The sequence below is a fragment of the Canis lupus genome, chromosome 22 (assembly GCF_048164855.1).
Source record: "Canis lupus baileyi chromosome 22, mCanLup2.hap1, whole genome shotgun sequence".
Taxonomy (NCBI): Eukaryota; Metazoa; Chordata; class Mammalia; order Carnivora; family Canidae; genus Canis; species Canis lupus.
This window is the reverse complement of record NC_132859.1, coordinates 49,700,693-49,721,313: the sequence shown is the minus strand read 5'-3', so window position 1 is coordinate 49,721,313 and position 20,621 is coordinate 49,700,693. Positions and strand designations below refer to the sequence as shown.

Here is a 20,621-nt window from a genome sequence, read left to right as displayed (position 1 = left end):
CTCACGTCCCCAGCCCCCTGCCCCGTGACGGGCGGCGCCTGGAGGGCCCGTGGGGGCAGAGGCCGGGGAGGCCCCGCCCTTGGAGGCGCCCCGCGTTGCCGAGGCCGCCGAGTCCCGACGCCATCGCGGGCACCCCAGCCGAGCAGCGGCGGCCCGGGGCCACCAGCCCCGAGGGGCGGAACGGAGCCGGGGACGCGCCCGGCATCTCTCCCCGCCGACGACCCCGCGCCCCCAGCTCGCCTCCCAGGCCCTCCTGGGGAGGTGCGGGGCGTCGGAGGGCCTCGGCCCTGGTGCTCGGCCCGCCTGGCGGGCTGCGAGCCAGCTCCCCTCGGGCAGGCAGCTCACATGGAGCCCCGTGGCGTGCCCGCCGAGCCGCCCGCCCCCACCGCGGCCCCAGACCTGGGCCTGGGCTTCTGCTGGCAGAGCCCAGCCCCTGCAGCCTTGAGGACAGTGGCCACACTGTCACACCCCTCACCTGCAACTCACAGGGTCGGAATGGAGGCCAAATCTTGATCTTAGTGGCTTAGGGGAAGAAGCCAGAAGCCCGTGGTTAGGGATACCGGGCCCTATGATGGAGCTGGAGGCCGGGAGCCCACTGCCCTCCTTGGTATACCCTATGGGCCTCAGTTTTCTTATATTGTTCTCTTTTATAGATGAGGAAACTGAGGTACACAGGCTCCCCCCAGCAGTGTCCCCACGCTCCACAGCCCCACATCTGCCAAGATGGTACTGCTGCCTTGCACCAAGCTACCCAATGCTTGCTCTCTCCTCAGCCCTGTAGCTCTCATCCCATCTCCAGCAGGAAACTAGCAACAGAAGGAAGAAGACCAAAGGCCCCAGAACCAGGATCCGGAGTCCTCCAGCTGATTTATCTCAAGAATCCCTGGGCCACGTCTGAAGAAACAGGCCAGGCTTCCTTGCATGTCCCCACACCCACCTGAGGATGGCTTGAAGAGCAGGGACCTGAGCCTGGCGCCACCAGCTCCTCCAGGAGCCCCCAGAGCCTGGAGGGAAGACGTAGCTCCTGTGCCAGAGCAGCTGTGGGAGCATCCTTTCATCCCAGCCACAAGAAGGCCACAACCTCTTCAGAGGATTGAAGATACTTCTGGTCCTGTCAAGAGGCCCAGTTATGGTCTTCTCATCCATGCAGAAGTGGGAACTCAGGAAGGTTGTGGGACACTGGTTGTCAGGGCTTTCTAAGAGCCAAAATGAGGAGGTCTTGCAAGCCAGCCAGGGGGCCCCAACCAAGGCCCACACCAGGTGGGCAGCGAGTCCTGGACCGAGGCCCAGCCGCACAGGGCCTCGGATTCCTCAGAGCATGCCCGCACGCATAGGGAAAGAATCACCTGGACCTTGTTCAAGCATTTGCCCTGGCCCTACCACCTCGGGCCTGAGGGACAGGATTTGGGCAGTTTGGCCCAGGAGCCCACGTCTCTGAAGGCAGCTCATGTCGACATGGGTATGTGCCTCCCTTTACAAGGCTGTCTGGCTCGGAGAAGGAAAACCAATTAGGTCTCCCCACTTGTGGAGACTGGTGAGCCACTTTGAAGCCACCTCTGCCCCTCCCCACTCCAGAACACAAGGCCGGAAACAAGCCCCATGGGGTTTGCCCATCACAGGTAGAGGCAGCTAAGCACCACGGGGAGAGCAGGAACCTCTCAGGAAGGACTGGGGCCTGCCCACCGGCCCCATCCTGGGGGTCCCGCCTGCTGGGGGCCCTGCTTACCAGCTGGAAGCCACCCTGCAACACCCCACATTTGGGCCACCCGAAGGAAGGATGCAGGTTGGGGTTTGCATTAACCATGTGGAAGCTAGGGTCTCCTAACAGACATCTTGGGGACTGAGAGACACTTCTTTCCTGGTCTCAGTTTCCTCCCAGGTGGTGGGTCCCAGGGAATAGCCATCCAGCCCAGGGAAGCTTCAGCCAGCTGGAATTCTTCAGGAAATGTGAGACCAGCTCTCGGCCCTGACTCTAATTGATCTCACCTCACGAGGTGTGCGACAAGCTGCCCAATCTGGTTTCCCCTGCAAGTCCACCATCCCCTAGGACCAGCTGTCTCTCTAAACTTGGAAATTTCAGACATTAGAAAGGTAAAAAGATGCGTTAATACATGGCAGGTATGAGCTCCAGTGTGGTTTCAAGGGTAACCTTATGGTACAAGGCTTAATACTGCTTTGCCCGGCTCTCTGGAACTGGAAGGTCCAAGGTAAGTCGAAGGGCAATCTCACCTCTCCCCACCCAGGTGGGCAACCTGCAGAAGGGGTCTCTGGGGTCAGATTAGTGCTGTGCCCTTGGGCAGGCCCCTAACCTCTCTGAGCCTTAGGAGCCATGCACCACTGCCCATCCTTCACTAGGGACACTATCAAAGTCATACCCACACGCTCTCCTGACACTTCTCGATTAGTCCTCCAAGGACCTGATTCCATCTCACTCTCCACAAGTCTGGGGAGCCTCTGGTGCTCAGATCTGATCCACAGACCACTCAGTCTCAGCAAGAAGTTCTCAGGCTCACAGGCAGCCCTCGCAGGTAATCTTGGGTGCCTGTCTCTGGCCTTTGCTGCTCCCTCAGGACCTATGTTCTCACCAAAGTCCCCACCTCTCAGGGTTGAGATCACCTCTCCATACTCCTGGAGTACAGATCTGCAAGTAATCTCTCAGCCAGGGACAGAACCTAAGGTGCCCTGTGCAAAATGAAAATGCAGCATCCTTGCTTGAAAGTTTTTAAGAATTTTAAGACAAAAAACTAGGAGCAGAGCATGAAGTCAAGGGGGCCCTTCCAAACCTGGGGCACAGGCTAAGGATAGGCTGCACACTACGGGGTACTGAACAGTCTCAAGTCCCCTTGATACCGCCCCTTCCAGTCCTCCAGTCCAGAAATTGTAGCATCCTGTTGAAAGGATGAATGAGCCAAGAAGTAAAGTGGACTCTCCCTCAGCAAGGTCCACTCCTGGCTCCTGGCACATACAGGAGCTGGTGATTGGCATCTGTCCAGCTATTCAGTTCTCCCTCCCTGAACTCACCCTCCTTGGGACTCTCAGGATCCCCCAGCAGTGCCCTGCCACACATCACGATCTCTGATCTTCATCTGGTACTAATCTAAATCCTCATTTCTTACTCAAGGGCATTATGAATTCACAAGGACAAGGATTCCGTTTTATTCTCCTGACTTCTCAACCTGTAACACCCAGCGTGGAGTGGGATGTCTGCTAAGACAGGGGTCCTCAGAAACACAGTGTGCTGGCAGCCTACCATGTGCTTGGGTCCCAGTCCTCCTCATCACAGTGGACAGCAGTGAGGGACAGAAAGGCAAAGGGGCGACCTAAGGCCTGACATGTCCTTCAGTGGAGTGATGTGTCCTTCAGTGGTGTGCTTAGGAGGTATTGTCTCAGGGGTGAGGCAGACTAGCCCTAGAGGCAGCTCTGGATCTGTCCTAACACACTTTAAAAGCAAGACCCCAAAGGATCTACCTGATTCCAAGTAACTGTATGCCAAAATGAAAACCAACACTTTTTACATGAATAAAACAATCTAGCACTCAACAGTGTAAAATGTGTCGAGCATTGCAATAAAAATCAACCTATACTCAATGAAAATATCCTTCATGAATTAAGTAAAAATACTTGTTTAGACAAGCAAAAGCTGACAGAATATATTGTCAGCAGACCTGCACATATGAAAATTTAAAGTTCTAAAGACAGAAGGAAAATATCAAAATGTGGATCTACACAAAGAAATGAAGAGTGCTGGAAAGAATAAAGATGTAGGTAAAAGAAGACACTCTTTCCCCTTATGTTTCATCTCTTAAAAAGAAAACAATTTAAAATAAAAATATTTATGCATATGTAAAAATAGGATGTATGCCAACAATAGCACAAAGAACAGGAGGAGTAAAGTGCACATTTGTCAGGTTCTTCTACATTAGGTAGATTGCAGTTTTATACATATATACACATATGTATAATATGCTGTGCGTATATATATATATATATATATACACATATATATCCACCCATTGATATCTATATCTATATCCATCCCTATAGCAACCACTAAAAAAGAGGCACAACAATAAGCCAATAAAAAGTGCACAAACAAAAAGAACATAGTAAAGAAGGAAAAAGAAATAAGAAACAGATGAGACAAATGGAAAACCAGAAAGATGGTAGATTTAAATTCAACCATGTTGATAATTACACTAAACATACTTGATCTAAAATACTCCAAATAAAAGGCAAAGATTTGCAGATTGGATAAAAAGCAAAACCCTACTATATGCTGTCTATAAAAAAGAAATGAAAAATCCAAAAACAAAACAACTGTCCCTTAAATATAAAGACATAGATAGGTTAAAAATAAAAAAGATGGAAAAAAATAGTCCCACAAATCAAAGAAAGGTAGAGTGGCTATATCAAAGTAGATTTCATGACAAAAGTTTACCAGAGACCAAGAGTATTTCATAATGATAAAAAAGATCAGTTCATCAGGAGAACTTAGCAATCTTAAATGTGTACCTAACAACAAAGCTTCAAATTTCATGAAGTAAAGCTGATAGGACTAAAAGGAGAAATAGCCAATCCACAATTCTAGATCTCAGTACTCCTCTCTCACTGATATGAGACAGAAACTCAGTGAGGATACAGAAGACTTGACTAACATTACTAAGCAACTTGGACTGACCTGTGTAGAACACTTTACCAACAACTGCACTTTCCCAGCACTCACAAAAACATTCATCAAGAAAGGCCATTAGCTGAGCCCTAGGAAGAGTTTTGGTAAAATTTAAACGATTTCAGTTATACAAGGTACAGTTTCTTGCCAAAACAGAACTGCAGTAGAAATTAGTAACAAACTTCTGTGGAAAGTCCCCCAAATAATTTGGAAATTAAATACCTTTTTACTGAACTTTTACTGGTTTAGCTTTTAAAAGTCTCACTCACACTGCTGAAGAAAAAGTCAAAAGAAATGGCAAGGGCAAAAGCAGCAGCACCCTCCAGGAGGCATTTACAGTTGTCCAGTTGTGATGATAGTGTTAGCAGTGAAGGCAGTAAGAAGGGATCCATTTCTGAATGGTGCCTAAGATTTGCTAATGGATTGGATATTGGGATTACAGAGGGAAGGAGGATTCCCAGATTCTTGACTTGTGTAAAAGGTTTTAGAGCCACCATTTATGAGATGTGAAGCATTGGGAAGGGAAGGATTTAAGGGGGAGGTTCTAAGTTTGGGGCATGTAAAAAAGGTGCTTATTAGACACAAACGTGGAGAGAAGTCAAACAGCGTGCTAGAATCTGGCTTGTGGTAGGTGGGCTACATATACTTTAGGGTTCTATCAGCACACAAATGTTAGATTGAATGGGATAACCAAGAGACTAAGTGCAGAGAAAGATCGAGAAAGGAACCTTGGGGTACTCCAAGCACAGAAGTTGAGAGACGAGCCAGTGGGATGAAGAGCAGTGAGGCGCAAGTGGAGCCCAAAATGAGAGATTTATGAGGAAGGGGTGACCAACTTACCAAGAATTAGAAGCTGACTGCCAGGGTCAGCAGTCACCAGGGTTAAGGCCCCAGTGGGTAACTGACAGGAAGGGAGGAAGTACAAACAGGTACAGATTCCCTTTTGGGTTTATGGAATGGTTGCACAACTCTGAGAATACACGAAAAGCATGGAATTGTACAACCGGCAAGTTGTGTGCCATGTGGATTATATCTCTAAAGCTGTTTTTAAAAACTCACCATTTTTTCAGCGCATGGAATGCTGGAAAGAATAACCTTGAGCAAAGCGTTATGGGCCGGGGGTGGGGGGAGGTAGCAGCAAGAGTCTGACTGGAAGGGTTCAAAGAACCAAGAGGAGAGAGAACAAAGACATCTCTTTAAGGTAGGGGAATCAAGTCTCGTTTTGTTTGCCATTAGGAATGATCTAGCAGTGAAGCAAAGATGGATGGTGCAAGAGAAAGCAGGGAATGAGCAGTCCTCATGGCTGCCTCACTCACAGCCATAAAGCCTCAAGGTGTGAGTAAAGGAACTGACCTCGGAATCACACAACCAGGAGCAAGGGCAGGGCATGCGGGTTCAGATGAAGTGGGAGGAGGAAGTGGGAGCCTGCAGCAGTTTCAATGGCTTCACTTCATTCCATTATTTGAGAGCATGATGACCAGCCAAGTGAGGGAAGCCATGAATTGGGAAATAAAGCATAATTAGCAGGCAGTCCTGGAGCCACTTGTGGTCATGAGTTTGTTTATTTATTCATTTATTTTTGCGGTCATGAGTTTAAACCAAGGACGGTCACAATTCTATTTTTTCAGTTGCATCTGGCAGTGCAGGTACACAGCATGTGCAGAGTTGCATGTCACCCAGGCTGAGTCTGTTGAGAAAGCTGCATTCAGGAGAAGAAAGAGAAACATGGGACACGGTTTATATTGCTGAACACCAATATGCCACTTTATTATTTGGATTTTTTTCCCATCTGTCACATACCTGTCAATGTTTACACAATGAGGAAATCAACCAGCAGTGGAAGCAATCGACCAATCAGCTGATAATTCTGTACCCTCTTAACACATCAATTCTTACTTGGTAGGGATAGCTTTATTCTGATTCAGTCTCACAGCTCTTCTTAAAATCGGTGTCAAGATTGTCACATCTTTAAATACAGATAGAATTGCCAGAAGTACATAATTTTATATATATATATGTATATATATATATGTGTATATATATATAATATATGTACACACACGTACAGAAAAATACAAGACTAATTGTTTTTCCACAATATTGAATTTACACACTACTATAACTCTATGCAACTTCTGAAGACAGGTTAAGGGGTACAAGAAACTTTAGAGCTAGTAAATAGTTTGGTCCAATATTATCTTAATGTAATGGTTATTTGCTCCCTCCCTTTTATGTGACGACATACTATGACATACAACACATGCACAATCATTCACTTATGAACAAATGAGTAAGACGCCACTCAGACTAACATCTGTATACCCAGAGGGCCAACCAACCACACACAACTAATAAGGCTATAATACAGCTATGCAGCATAGACGGTCAACACTGCTGATCCTAGAGTGAGCACCATATATACATCTGAATATAAAAAACCATTGGAAAACAAACACGTATGGGTTAGTTAAAAGGTGCCATTCCAAGGCTATACATTATCACAGGAAGAAGTATTTACATTACTTGGAAAACAGCTGCAACAAAGAGTTTATTGCCAATGCCCTTTATAAACTTCTCTCCTACGTTTAATACAGATGTTACGCTCACTATCTATGTGAACCACACATCTTATTTCTGGCCCTTTATAAGATCCCTGCTCAAGAATTTCAAGCAAATATGTTCTATGGCTTCACCCACACATCTTTTCTGGTAGCTTTCAATCATAAATATCACAATGAACTAGAGCTGTAGCTTAAAACATATCTAGCCTAGGTCTAGAAAGTAAAATAAGTATTTTAAGTATCATCTTAGTTTAGTAAGTATATTGTGAAATTCAGAGTTCAGAGTAAAATGTATGAACCCTAAGGAGCAGAGTCAGTGTGTACTTGGAGAAACCATGACCAATGGAATGCAGTCCTTTGGTGCTCTGCCCACTCAGAGACATGAGTGTGGGAAAGCTCCCCTCCCCTAACCCCAGCCCAGCCACATCCTATCACCAGTGTGGAAAAGCACTGCTTTGAAGACCCCCAGGGCACAGCATAAACAAGTAGCATCTGGCCCCTTCTAAAATTAGCAATCTGCCAATATACTGCGTCTTACAAGATAAAATGCCATGAAAGATGATTATCTGGTCAAAAGTAGTCTTTGTACAGGAACAGTTTAAAGCAAGAGGTCTTTATTATTTTGGCAGGACGGCAAAGTGAAAAACACTTCCAGAAAAACAAAAACAAAAACAAAAAAGCAGGCTTTGTGCATTTCGTTTGCTGTGTGAATTTTACTCTTTTGTGTGTTTAATCAGCCAATTTTCATAGCTTATTGAGCTAAAGGATATAGAAGAATGGAAAAAAACAAGAGAGTCGATCTAATTACCAAACTCCTAAAAAATCCCAGGTTTTTTTTTTTGTTTTTTTTTTTTTTTACTTCATAGGGTTTTGACTTTGCCAACCTCTGTGTGCACCTCTGCTCCCGTATCAGGCCGTACAGCTTCCTCTATCTCCATGGTTTTAAAGGAAACCCTAGGGTGTGCCCTTTAGGAAAGAATGGACACTGAGCATCTTTTCTGTCAGACAGACTATACACTCTGTAAGTAGAGTTAAGACACCATCAGTTCACTTGATCACATTACAAAGTAAGATTGTCTGCTTGTAATTTACCACTACAGGGGAAGCTGCCTTATAAATCTAAGTACTTTATCTCACCTAGTACAAAACAAGAAAATCTTTTTCAGTTAAATTTTAAGAGCCCAAACTTGTTTTCACACTATAGCTTAAGACAAACAGGTGTGGGTATGTTGAAATCGTGGTTTTAAGGTTCTCAGTGCAGACGCTCACTGTACTGGCTCCGCACAGGCCTCGGAGGGTGGGGCACGCACACGCTCACAGGCACCAGGCCTGTCGGCATCACGTTATTGCTTTGGTTCTGTCTCAGACACCACGGAGTGTGCCTCCGAGCACGGAGTTTCTGTTATCACAGAAGGTCAGGACAGGAATTTAGAGTTTTCACAAGGAAACAAAAGCATTTTTTTCTCTATGTTAAGTGCAGAACATCACACATTTCTAAGTGCTCCATTTATATTAGGTTCCAAATATACATTTTAATTTAATCCTGATCATCCACATTAAAATTATAAATGTAAAAATTACACAATAGACTTTTCGGCTGGAAAAGAAAAGTAGTATCTAGCAGCATGCACAAAGACCATGCATTGTCACATCGTCAGGCGGACCAACGAAAAGGTAATAAATAACTGCTCCTAACGCCCACTTTAAAAGAGTAAAACCAAAAGAGAGCAGTGAAGTGAGCCGGTCTTCACCACTCAGAGCAGGAAGCACGCCAGTGGCCAGTGGGAGCCGAGGTCAGATGACATGGCAGCAGCTGGCCTGGCTGGAGGCGCACAGCAGCCCGTCCTTAGGGTTCCGCTGGATGTTCACAGAGATGGTCTTTTCGCACAGAGGTAGCTGTAGCACGTTATTTTTCAGGTTCTTGCTCTTTATCCGTTCTAACTCGGTGGAGCTGTCCGCCACGTGGTCAGAGAAGAACTTGATGCCACCCACTCCGGGGGCCTGGCCTGCGCTCCCCGTGGAGCTGATGCACATCTTCCACGTGGACTTCTCCTGGACCTTGACGCTGGAGAAGGACAGGCCACCCTGCGGATCGATAATGTACTTGGCGCCACCGTGCAGCTGGGAGCCCAGGCAGAGGCTCATGAGCTTGAGGCTCTGCACCAGCTCCCCAGGCCCGGGGCCGGCACAGCGGCGGGTGCTCCCCGACGTGCCGGTGGGCTTGCCACCGGAGCCGCCCGCGGGGCTGCCCCCGCCCGCACTCTTCTCGCCCGGGCTGGCCTGGTCCGCACTGCCGCCGCCCGCGCTCGGCTTGCCCTGGCCGCCGCCGTCACCCTCGCTGCCCGGGGGGCCCTCGCTGCTATCCCGCCGGTGCCACGAGTAAGTGAAGCCACTGTCCTTGTCCAGCCGCCGCCGGCTCTCCGAGTCGTCGTCGCTAGTCTCCGAGCTGCTGCAGCTGGAGCCGCGGCCCTGGCTTTTCCTGCGGTGATAGCGCTTGTGCACAGTGCCCGGGGAGGCGATGTTCATCTTGAGCCGGCTCAGCTTGGGAGGCAGGTTCTCATCCATGTCGAACTCGTCGTCGGACTCCCCCTCCTCGAAGATCTGGTTGAGGACTGGAGCGCTCTTCCTCGACGTCAGCCGGTTGGTCACCGAGGGCTTCCGGCGCAGGACCACTTGGGTAGAGAGGGACATGGGCTTCTTGTCCTCTTCATCTTCCTCTTCGTCCTCCTCCACCCGGAATAGGCACTTGCGCCCACTGGCCGTGGGTTTCAGGCTCGCAGGTGACACTGTAGACAGCGCCGGGCCAGCCAGCTCCGGGAGCTCATCCTTCTTAGCCGCATCACACAGGCCTTTGCTCCGGTGGCCATTGAGGACATTGTCAGCGGCCCGTGCAGGAGACTGAGGGACAGTCGCATGGGACAGAGGAGTGGCTGTGAGATCATCCTCAAGGTCCTGAGGAACATCAATTTTGGTTGGCCACGACTGCCTGTGTAACAGATTGGAAAAAGAAAACCACGTAATATGCAGACTTTACTCAAACTATATCACATAAAACTTACTGGGGCAAAATCCATGGACTAAAAAAAGAAATACATAAAAAAAGAAAAGAAAAGAGAGAAACCACAGCCTTGCAAACCCATTCACCATCCTATGAAGGACACCAGCAGGGCAAATGTGCTTCTGAAACACGGCTCGGTCTGTGGCTTACCAGCCAAAGGAGAACTTCATCAGAGCCACCAGGAAAAGGAGGCCAAGAGCTACTCCATCTTTGCCATACTAGTCTCACACCACAAGAAAAGCAGTTTAAAAAAGCACAAGGGAGATCACCAAAGCAAAAACACCAAACACCACATGTTTCATTCCTTTGGATCTTAGATCACCACCTTTGAAGGGCAATGGTTTGCTAATAAAATTCACCTGAAAGAATCAAATACAATTCACCTGAAATTCCCAGTCTTCCAAGTATGACAGGATGGTATAAAAGTTTGGTGTTTATAAAAATAAATGGAAATAATTCAGTGGATTAAACACAAGAATACTGCAAAGAAAAGTCCATGGACGCTGCCACACATACATCTCTCCTTCACCAATTATAAAACACACAACACTAAATATAAATACATGTATTTTTAAATGTCCACACAAGTATAGTAAGTAGCAAATCCACAATTATTTAAACTTTGATTTTATTCCCCAATCTAGAGTCACCCAAGTAACAAGAACACTGTCTGGCAGCCAAAGAAAAAAACTTTTGAAACAGGTCTCCAGCCTGTTTTGGAATTCTCAACTGTGCTCTGTCCGGGGAATAGCAGATGCCAGAGATCTTTAAAACAGTAACTTCTACACTACAACACTTTCGTTTCACTCCAATTATCTTATCCTAGAAATAAAACTCAATTAAATCTACAGCTTTAAAAAAAACTCATAGGAATTTACGACAGACATTTTCCCCCAACTCAGAGCCATTTCCTCTTTGTCAGTGGAGTGGGGTCCATTTGTGCTTGTCATTGCTTTGGTAGTTTATAACAACCGAGTGTTGGATAACATCTTTGAGGTCACTAAGTGCCTTTGGACTAGTCCTCTTTCCCCCACCAACGCAAATGCTCAAAACCCTGGCCAGGCCTGCAGCTCTGGGGAACTGCACACCCTGGCCCTCACGCACACAAATACCCTGGAGCCCTGGGCTGGGAGGCCACCTGCCGACCGGGTCCCACCCAGCAGAGTGGCAGCTGGCGCCATCCAGGATGAGGGATCCACACGTGGTGGAGGATCTTCTCTCCTCGCCTCCCACCCCACTTGAAAAGAAAGCCAAAAGCGTTCTCAGAACCCACTCCCCAAAACAGGATGGGTGGGTGCTGCCACTGGGGTAGTTCCACCACTGGCCACTTCTGAACCAACAGGTCTGAAGTACATCAAATGGTTCAACAGCTCACATTAACCGAGCACACATCTGAGCTCAATGCTGTCCTAAACTAAGTAAGTCATCTTTATTGCCAGAACACTGTGAGCAAACTATGGCTTATGTTAACACAAGAGAGGAGAGACTGCTAAACAAGAATTAGAAATGAGAAATGAGTCACATGGACTCACAAGGCCTGAGGGCCTACCGGAGCCAGCACCACCACCGGAACCGACAGGGATGGACGTGCTTCATCCCCCCACCCCTCCACAGGTGGGGGCCATTATTATCCCCGTCACAGATGAACAAGTAAGAATGCAGACAGGGTAAGAAACCTGCCCAAGGTGGCGCAGGCTTGCGGACAACATGTAGCCTGGGGTTCCAAGGCTACTCTACCCACCCCCCACCCCCACCCCCCGCCCCGCTGGAGCTTCTGAGTGGCTGCTGCGGTCTGGTCTCCGTGCTCCTCCTCACTTCCCGAGCTCTGAGAGGATGCTGGCACTGAGCCCTCCCTTGCTGGGGTCTACTCCTTGGAGGACCTCCAGAGGCCTCTTCTAATACTCAGACCACACCACACTTCCAGCCCACACTGGCAGGACCCGAAGGAGGCACTCTCCGTGCACTTGGGGCTCCCTGGCTCACCCTGCCTACCCCAACCTCCGGAACAGCTATGCCCGTTCAAATACCTGTCTCTTGACTCAGTCTAGGGTCCGGAGCCCCAGGCCACTCTGACCTGAAGGCATGTCCAGTGACAGAATCAAGTCAGGTCTGGGGTTTTAACCATAAAGTCACAGTGACAGTAAAAATAAGGCAAGGAAGTAGAAGCATGACCTGCCTTGGGCTGGGGAGGAGGCGAGGTCCACACAGCCCCTCCACTCCAGCATCCCCAAGAGGATGAAAGGAAAACTTGAGGGAAGGCTCTGATATTTCTTTAGAGCCTCTGTTGGCTTTGTGACTCTAAGAATAAGGTAAAAGCAACTTAACTCATTCACATATGTGATCAACTTTCCTGTGTCGCTGAAAACGGTTCATATCCAAAGAGTCCGTTCTGTAAGGCTGGGGTGACCCCAGACGTGGTGGCCCGACGCGTGGTTAACCTGCTCTTTTCCATCAGGGAGTTCAGGTCAGGACTAGGATGACCTTACCACTCACTGTCCTGGATTGTCTCCTGCCCAAGTCCTTGGCTTCCTGGGACCCAGTCCTTTCCACACAGATAGCAGACAGTGTGCCTACGTTTCATTACAGAAGCCTCCATCCAAGATATAAACGAAGGTACTGAGTCCAGTTCTAAACTTCTAAATCTTTATTCTTTGGTCACCCAGAAATGTTTTCTTCTCTCGTCTCTGTTGCTGCATCCCAAGTAACAACATACACATAGCAAGCTGACTGCAAGTAATTTAAATCCAATGGCTTTCTGCCTATTGTAAATAATTATTATTACATATTCACACACACATATTTGTATATGGATGTATGAGTAGAGAATTATTCAGAACTGGGAGCAACCTTCTGTTTTTCAATCACTACACTTCCATGGATTATTCTATCTGGAGAGGGAAAGATAAATTCTACATAGCTTTCATAGTGGTCATGTAAAAATGTGACCTTCCTAGCCTTGATTTTAAATGGAAAGCTAATACAGCAGAAGAAAAAGCAAAGCAGGAGGGGGGAGGGGAGAAGGGGGAAGGGGGGAAAAAACAGGGGAGAGCACAGTCACAACTTTACCAAAGACACCAGTGGTGGTGAAATACTCCTAACAGTGACCGCAAACACGTGGAGCGCAACTCAGGAGGCAGATTGTGGCATTACTCTCATTTCACAGACCAGGAAGCTGAGTCAAAAAGAGGTGACGTGACCTCCAAAGGTCAAGCAGCCAATAAATCAACTAGCTGATATGTCAAATCACTGAAATCCTGAGATAACATCACAGCACAGAAACACCCTAAGTATTCTTAAAAATTATTTGAAATAATGGAGGGAAAACTTGGCTTTGTTGCTGGAATGAAAACAAAATGAAAAGAAAATAACACATTAATACATATCAGATCTGGAACAGTTTAATGAAAGTAGTTGACAGACACTCTGCTTGAGGCTGCTTCTCCAAACGTGTTCTCCTGAGCAGGCCAACAGCCACAGCTCCTCTGCTGCGGCCCCAGGAGGGAAGGTGGCCTTGATGATGGGGGAACAAGACTCCCACATGGAGAGCCCAGGCATGGCCCCACCAGTGAGGCTGTCACCATGGTTTATACTCGTGCCCCAAAGAGTTAGGAAGCATAGGGGTTCTCTATTTCAAAACATTAACTTACTAAAATCAGTGAAGATTTTGTTCTCACCTAAACTGGGCCTTGATATTGCTAGGACTTGCAGATCTGGTTTGTATTTCTTTCTCTTGCTTTTCCCTCAGGATCCTTTCAGCAAGCAAGAAGTAAGTGGCCGTGATGTGGTTATACCTATTGGTTTCCAGGGCTCTGAGGAAAATAAGGGAGAATAAATAAAAGCCACATTAGCACGTTTGCTTTTTCACAAGCAGAACTCAATTTTTTTTGTTGTTTGAAGTACAAGCAAATGAAATTCAATAACCTGGAATCTTTAAAATGATGAAAAAACAAGAAGAAAAAGATAAACCTAGTAGTTAGACTGCTCTTGAAATTCTAAGAAACTACATAGAAACATTCAGTTGGTAAGAAAAATCCAAATGCTGATGGCAGCTGAGCTGGATGTCAGTTTTCAATGCATAAAAAAAGGTGATGAAGCTTTCCAAGAATGTATGCATTATATAAACTCTAATCTGTGTCAAAGTGTTCATTTCCATTAAATTGGCTTACTGGCTTCCATCAGAAGTATGAAATGAGCTGCATGAATATGCACTGAAATACTAGTATCAATCAGAAAAACAAGGGTACGTTTTTATTTTTACACTTTCTGCATTTAATGAATTATTAATGTAACTGAGAGCCTGTCATTAGCCTCTTCTCTGAATAAAATCAATGTATCCATTCATCCATTTCTAAAGAGTGCTCAGGGTGCCTAGTCTGAGCAGGCACCCCGCAGGCCAGAAGCTGGCAGCATCCCGCCCACAGGGCACCCAGCCGCCTCCTCTCCTGCGGCTGGCCCAGCCTGCCAACTGCCGAAGGGCCCAGAAATACAGAACTGCACTTTGCAAAAACCTTCCATGGTTCGTGAAAATATACAAGCAACACTCAGGAAACCAGCAATACAAGGATTGCTTTTCACAAAAGGAACAAGGGGTCACAGCTCATGGGGGCAGGGCAGACTGAGATGCAAGACTCTGAAGTCAGAGCCCAAGATGAAATTCGGGACTCAGAATGACTTCTTAGATGCTTTCCTAAGTGGAATACCAGATAAGGTCAATGGCTTATTTCAAGGGGACTAAGAAACGTGTCTTTGAGTGGAGGAATCATGCCTAGAAGGAGGAGCTGGTCACAGACACAAGCCACAGACAAGACCTGAGAGCAGCTAGGGGCAGAGTAAGCTCGGGCCTCCCAGCCCCTGCTCCCTGTGCACCTGTCCATGGTGGACAGGCAAAGCGGGTTGCCAGAACCAATGAGACTATCCCTCCCTGCGGATTCATCATTGAATTTACAAGAATCAAATAGTTCTAAAATGGTACCACTGCATATATTTATTTAAGCTAAGAACACTGAGCCAGGGATCCCTGGGTGGCGCAGCAGTTTGGCGCCTGCCTTTGGCAGAGGGCCGATCCTGGAGACCCGGGATCGAATCCCACATCGGGTTCCCGGTGCATGGAGCCTGCTTCTCCCTCTGCCTATGTCTCTGCCTCTCTCTCTCTCTCTCTCTCTCTCTCTCTCAATCTGTGACTATCATAAATAAATAAAAATTTAAAAAAAAAAAAAAAAAAAAAAAAAAAAAAAAAAAAGAACACTGAGCCAATTCAGGGAGATACAAATAGCCTTCTATACACTCAAAATGAAAAATCACTTTCTACACATTCCTAAAGTGAGTGCCCTTGGCAGGAATAGCAAGTGTCCTGCTCTTCCTGTTCATTTAGGTCATTAAGTATGAAAATTCATAATGCAGCTGGAAATCTGTAGAAATTTGTACTTCAATCAGAATTCTGAATCTGAGTTTTGGGGGTTTTTTTCCCCCCTCCCCGAGTAGATCCTCTTTCCATCATACCCGACTATTTCATTCAATAGGGTAAGTAACTTCTGACTTTTCATTTGTGGAAATACTTTGTAATTTTCTAGACAGGACAAATCATTATTAAATTAAATAAATAAATAAATCATTATTAAGACAGAAATAAATCATTATTAAAACAAAGCAACCCGGTGCATGGAGCCTGCTTCTCCCTCTGCCTGTGTCTCTGCCTCTCTCGCTCTCTCTGTGTGACTATCATAAATAAATAAAAAAAAAAAATTAAAAAACAAAAACAAAAACAAAAAAAAACCAAAGCAACAGAATCTTTATACTGTTTTAAACGACTTATTTAACAACTCTGTATTTTGTGGGTTACAGACTGCTGCACCAAGGGCTCTGAAGGGCCAGAAAGTAAACATTCTAGGCTTTGTGGGTCATGTGGTCTTATAGCTACCCTGATATTGCAGCACAATGTGGCCAATGACAATATCCAAGCCATGGAGGCATGACTGTGGCCCACTAAAATTTTCCTTACAACAATGTGTAACAGGCCCCATATGTCGCCCTCTGATTTAGAGGACTGTGCTCCTTCCCACGTTTCCAGATTGCTGTGGGAAGCAAAGAGAGACATGACAATGGAGAAGATGCCGCTATGAAAAATAAATGTACTAAGATACAAAAGAAGCTATTCCGATCCACCCCTAGAGTAAGGGACAGAGGCCACAGCATTGGCTGACGCCACCCAGCAATGGTAGAACCTACTCACTAATATGAAAATAAAAACAACCGAACAATGAAGTCTGAAACTATAAGACAGGCACTGGGCCAGGCACTCTAGAAACAAATGACATAGCCCCTGCCAATTGAGAACGCTCCCCATTACAGTGTCCACAGGCCCTAACAAGTTAAAATGAGAGATCATTCCAAGAACCCTAAACCCATGGCCCCATGCTGATAAGTGCTGACATACTCTACAATGGCGTCTCGGTCCGCTATGTCCCCCAGCACCATGCGCTGAATGATGCTGTTGTGTTCTTCCTCCGAGAGGTTTTTGTATGACACAAGGGGGATGTTATACTTTGTGGCCGGTGAAGGGTCCACTCCCTGAAGCCATGGATGATTTTCAATCTCTTCTAAGGAGGCCCTTCTTTTGGGATCTCTCTGTAGCATCCGTGTGATCAGGCTGGAAAGGAAGGCAAGTCCACCGTTAGAGCAAACTATTGGCAGGGGTTAGTAACAGTGGATTATTTTATTAATCAGAATTGTTTCCTACACTTATACCATCAATTTCATTAGGTTCACTAGTGGTGATGGTGGCAAGGCAGATGGGAATAAAGAAAATTTAGTACCATCAGATTCATAAATAGAAAATCACAACTGCTGGATATACTGATAAGCCAAACAGATTTCTAGCATCTAGAATTAACTCTAGATATCAACATGTGCCCTTGAATTAACTGTGGCTTAGTGGCATACCAGAACCGGCTATCATGATCAGCAATGACATAAAGAATACAGTGCATGCGCCAACTTCTGCTTTAGGAAGCATAAATGACCCTGATGAAAACCATCAAAATGCCACAGGCTTTTAAACATATATTTTATTTAAATGCATTGTGCTGGCATAGTAACAAATACATACATACTTAAGGATGGAAGGATAAAAGGCAGGAAGGCAGGCAGGAAGGCAGGCTCAACAGATAAAAATGTAGTCAAAGCAGGACTTCTAGGAGGCAAATGACAAAGCTAGCCTTTGACCTGATTGCTTCTGCTTTGGTTTTGAAAGCCACACCGAGTGCACAAAATAGAATACAATGTGTAGGGCCTACTGAGGGCAAAAAGTACAACTAGAGCCCTTGTAAAGTGCTGGAATCCCAGCTTCAGTGTAACGGTGACTGAGAAATGAGAAACAAATCTACTGCTAAGATATCAAGAAGGAAACCTGCTTGCCTCAACACTGGCTGTGGAGGTGGGGCAGGGAAATCTCTTCTACGAATTTCTAGCGACAGGTCCTCACACAAGTCTGTGGTCCAAATTAATGGACCTGTGGTCCAAATTAATCTGCATGGTATGCATAGAGAAGAGGTTAATTTAAGGTGGTTTTAAGCTGAAGGTGCTCCTGAGTAACTACAATAGAGAAGGAAATGCAAACCCTTTCCATAGGAATGTAACTTCAAAGAATTCCCTACATAATATTACAAGAAATATGACCTCACAATCAAAAAATACAAAGGAAACAAGTACCTTTAACAAGAACTAAAAAAAACATGATAGCAAAATCAGAATGCAAAGTCTACAAATACTGAAATTTTCAGACACAGAATAATATAACTGTGTTGAAAAATATATATATATGTATATAACTGTGTTGAGTATGTTTAAGACATAGACAAGCCTGAAATACAAAAGACTTAAAAAAAAAAGCAATGGACAATTTTTTAAAAATAGACATAAAGAGAATTAATGAATTGGAAGATAGAACCAAGGAGTAACCCTACATTGGTGGACTAAGAAAAGGCAAGGTGTGGACAGAGTGAAAATACAAGGGAATGGGCAAGAAACTGCATTTGAAAAGATAATGGCTAAGGATTTTCCCAACTCACGAAAGAACACAAATCCTGACCCAAAAAGCCTAACACATCCTAAGCAGAATGAATAGAAGCTCTTAGAGCAGCCTGAGAAGAGACAGATCACCTGTGCACAAACAGCTGACTTCCCAAAAGCAACAAGACATATCAGAGATGTGTCTTCAATAACCTGAGAGAAAACAATGGTCCACCTAGAATTCCACACTCCGTCAAACTGTCTTTCAAGGGCACATGTAACATTAAGAGATTTTCAATGAAAAATTGAGAAAGTTGATCACCAACAAATGCTCATCAAAGAAATTCTAAAGGGTATAATTTTAGCAAAAGAATTTGATCCCAAATGGAAAGATATATACCAAGTTCTTACCAAACATCTGGGTAATTCTAAATTTTTTTTTTTTTACTATACAGAATAATAATATTCATAATTTGTGGAGTTAAAAAACATCAAATGGTAAAGTGTTTTAAGGATTCTGTGTTGTTTAGGAAGAGATAAGGATTAATTATCGACTTTATTAAATTAAGCATACAGATATGTGTATTAAAACAGGATAATAACTAAAAACAACTGGCTGTAACTCCCAAGCTAGTGAAAAAAGAAAAACTTGCATCAACCCCAAAAAAGGAACAGACATAAAGATACAAAGAAAAAAAAGTAGGACAAATATGAAGCATATAGAAAGAGCATAAATATGTCAAAAGGTGAAGACAATAAATATGAATGGGATAAACTCTGATGAAAAGACAGAAATTCTCAGAAAAGATTAAACTCCAGCTCCCAGCTGTTAAAAAGATGTACTTAAAACCAAGACGATGAAAGGTTTAAAGTAAATGAATGGAAAACTATATAGCACATAAATGCTGACCAAAATAAGACTGATGTGGCTAACTAAAACTAGATAACACAGAATGACTTTAAGGCATAAAGTATCATTAGAGATAAATAGTAATGTACAAGTTCAATTCACCAGTAAAGTACAATTTGTACCTAACAGCACTGCCTCAAAACGCTCAAAGCAAAAACTGACAGACCTCTAAGAATAAAACAATAAATCCATCATCATAGTGGAAGAATATCTCAGTTTTGAATCAAGTAATCAAAAAACTTAGAAAAAAAAACTTAGAAAAGATGTAAGTGATTTAAAATAGCATAATTAACAAGCTCAACCAACCTTAAGGATGTATATAGAACTCTGACCCTGACAACTGGAATACATTCTTTTCCAAAACAAAAAGATCATTTACAAAAATCGACACCATGCTAGGCACTAAGCAAGCCTCAACAATTTGAAAAAAAAAAAAAAAAACTAGTACTATAATAGACTATATTCTTGACCACAATGCAATTAAGTTAAAAATGAATAACAAAAAAGTAATTAGAAAAAATTGGAAATGTAAAACACCCCTCTAAAAATTTAGAGGTGAAATAAACCATTTGAAGCTAAAAAATAATCAGAACTAAATAATAACAGGGCTATAAATCAAAACTAGTAAGATATCACAAAAATGGTACAAGGAGGCAATTTATAACCTTAACTATGTCATTAGAAAATGAAAATTTGTGAGCTAAGTATCCAACATAAAAAAAAAAGAGAATTTACCCATGAAGGAGGTAGAAGGAAGTAATAGATGAAATTCAAAACATAAAACAAAAAATACAAGTCAATTAATAAAGATAAAAGGCAGTTCCTTGAAAAAGACTAATAAAATTAACAAACCTCAGGCAAGAACTGATCAAGACCAAAACAAGAGAAGGCAAAAACTGTTAATATTGGAATGATAAAGGGCAACATCTCCACTGATCTATATATTTTACAAATATAACCAGAGAACGTAAATACTTGAGGCCAATACATCTGAAAATTTAGATAAAATGGGCAAGCTCCTTAAAAAAAGTTCACAAAATTGACATAGGAAAAAGTAGAAAACTGAATAGTCCTACAATTATTAAAAATAATTCCTCTAGAAGAGAGAGAAGGCTTCTAAGATATTACAACTGTTCTATTTCTAATGCTGGACAACAGGTTCTACCATTCTCACATCTACAATCTCATATCATCTCACATACAGGAGAAGCCTGTATATGAATCCAGAGAGTTTGAATAGGTAGGTTCTTAATCATCTACCACATGGGCCTAAGATGGGGTTCCATTTAGAGAAAAGATTTCTCAAACCATAAGATTTCCTTCTTACAAGTTGATGAGAAAAATTCAAATCTTTGTTACAGAAAATCCTTTAATCTCAGCTGAACTTACTCAAAAAAAAATCACCCATTAAAAAAA

The 20,621-nt window shown here is 44.4% G+C and overlaps 1 protein-coding gene and 1 long non-coding RNA gene across 6 annotated transcripts in view; one reads left to right on the top strand and one right to left on the bottom strand.

The window, feature by feature from the left end:
* Positions 1–237: 237 nt before the first annotated feature.
* Positions 238–10,666, top strand: LOC140614322 (uncharacterized). Its single transcript, XR_012015219.1, has 2 exons — positions 238–2,091; positions 3,122–10,666. It is a non-coding gene; the product is annotated as an uncharacterized lncRNA (long non-coding RNA).
* Positions 6,406–20,621, bottom strand: part of SNRK (SNF related kinase) — a 58,464-nt gene continuing 44,248 nt past the window's right edge. For all 5 annotated transcript variants that reach the window (XM_072793557.1, XM_072793561.1, XM_072793560.1 and 2 more), the window contains 3 exons: positions 16,722–16,934; positions 13,963–14,097; positions 6,406–10,216 (listed from right to left, as the gene is read on the bottom strand). In XM_072793557.1, coding sequence (XP_072649658.1) covers positions 9,025–10,216; positions 13,963–14,097; positions 16,722–16,934 — 1,540 coding nt within the window. In that variant the 3' untranslated portion in view covers positions 6,406–9,024. The remainder of the gene's footprint in view (positions 10,217–13,962; positions 14,098–16,721; positions 16,935–20,621) is intronic.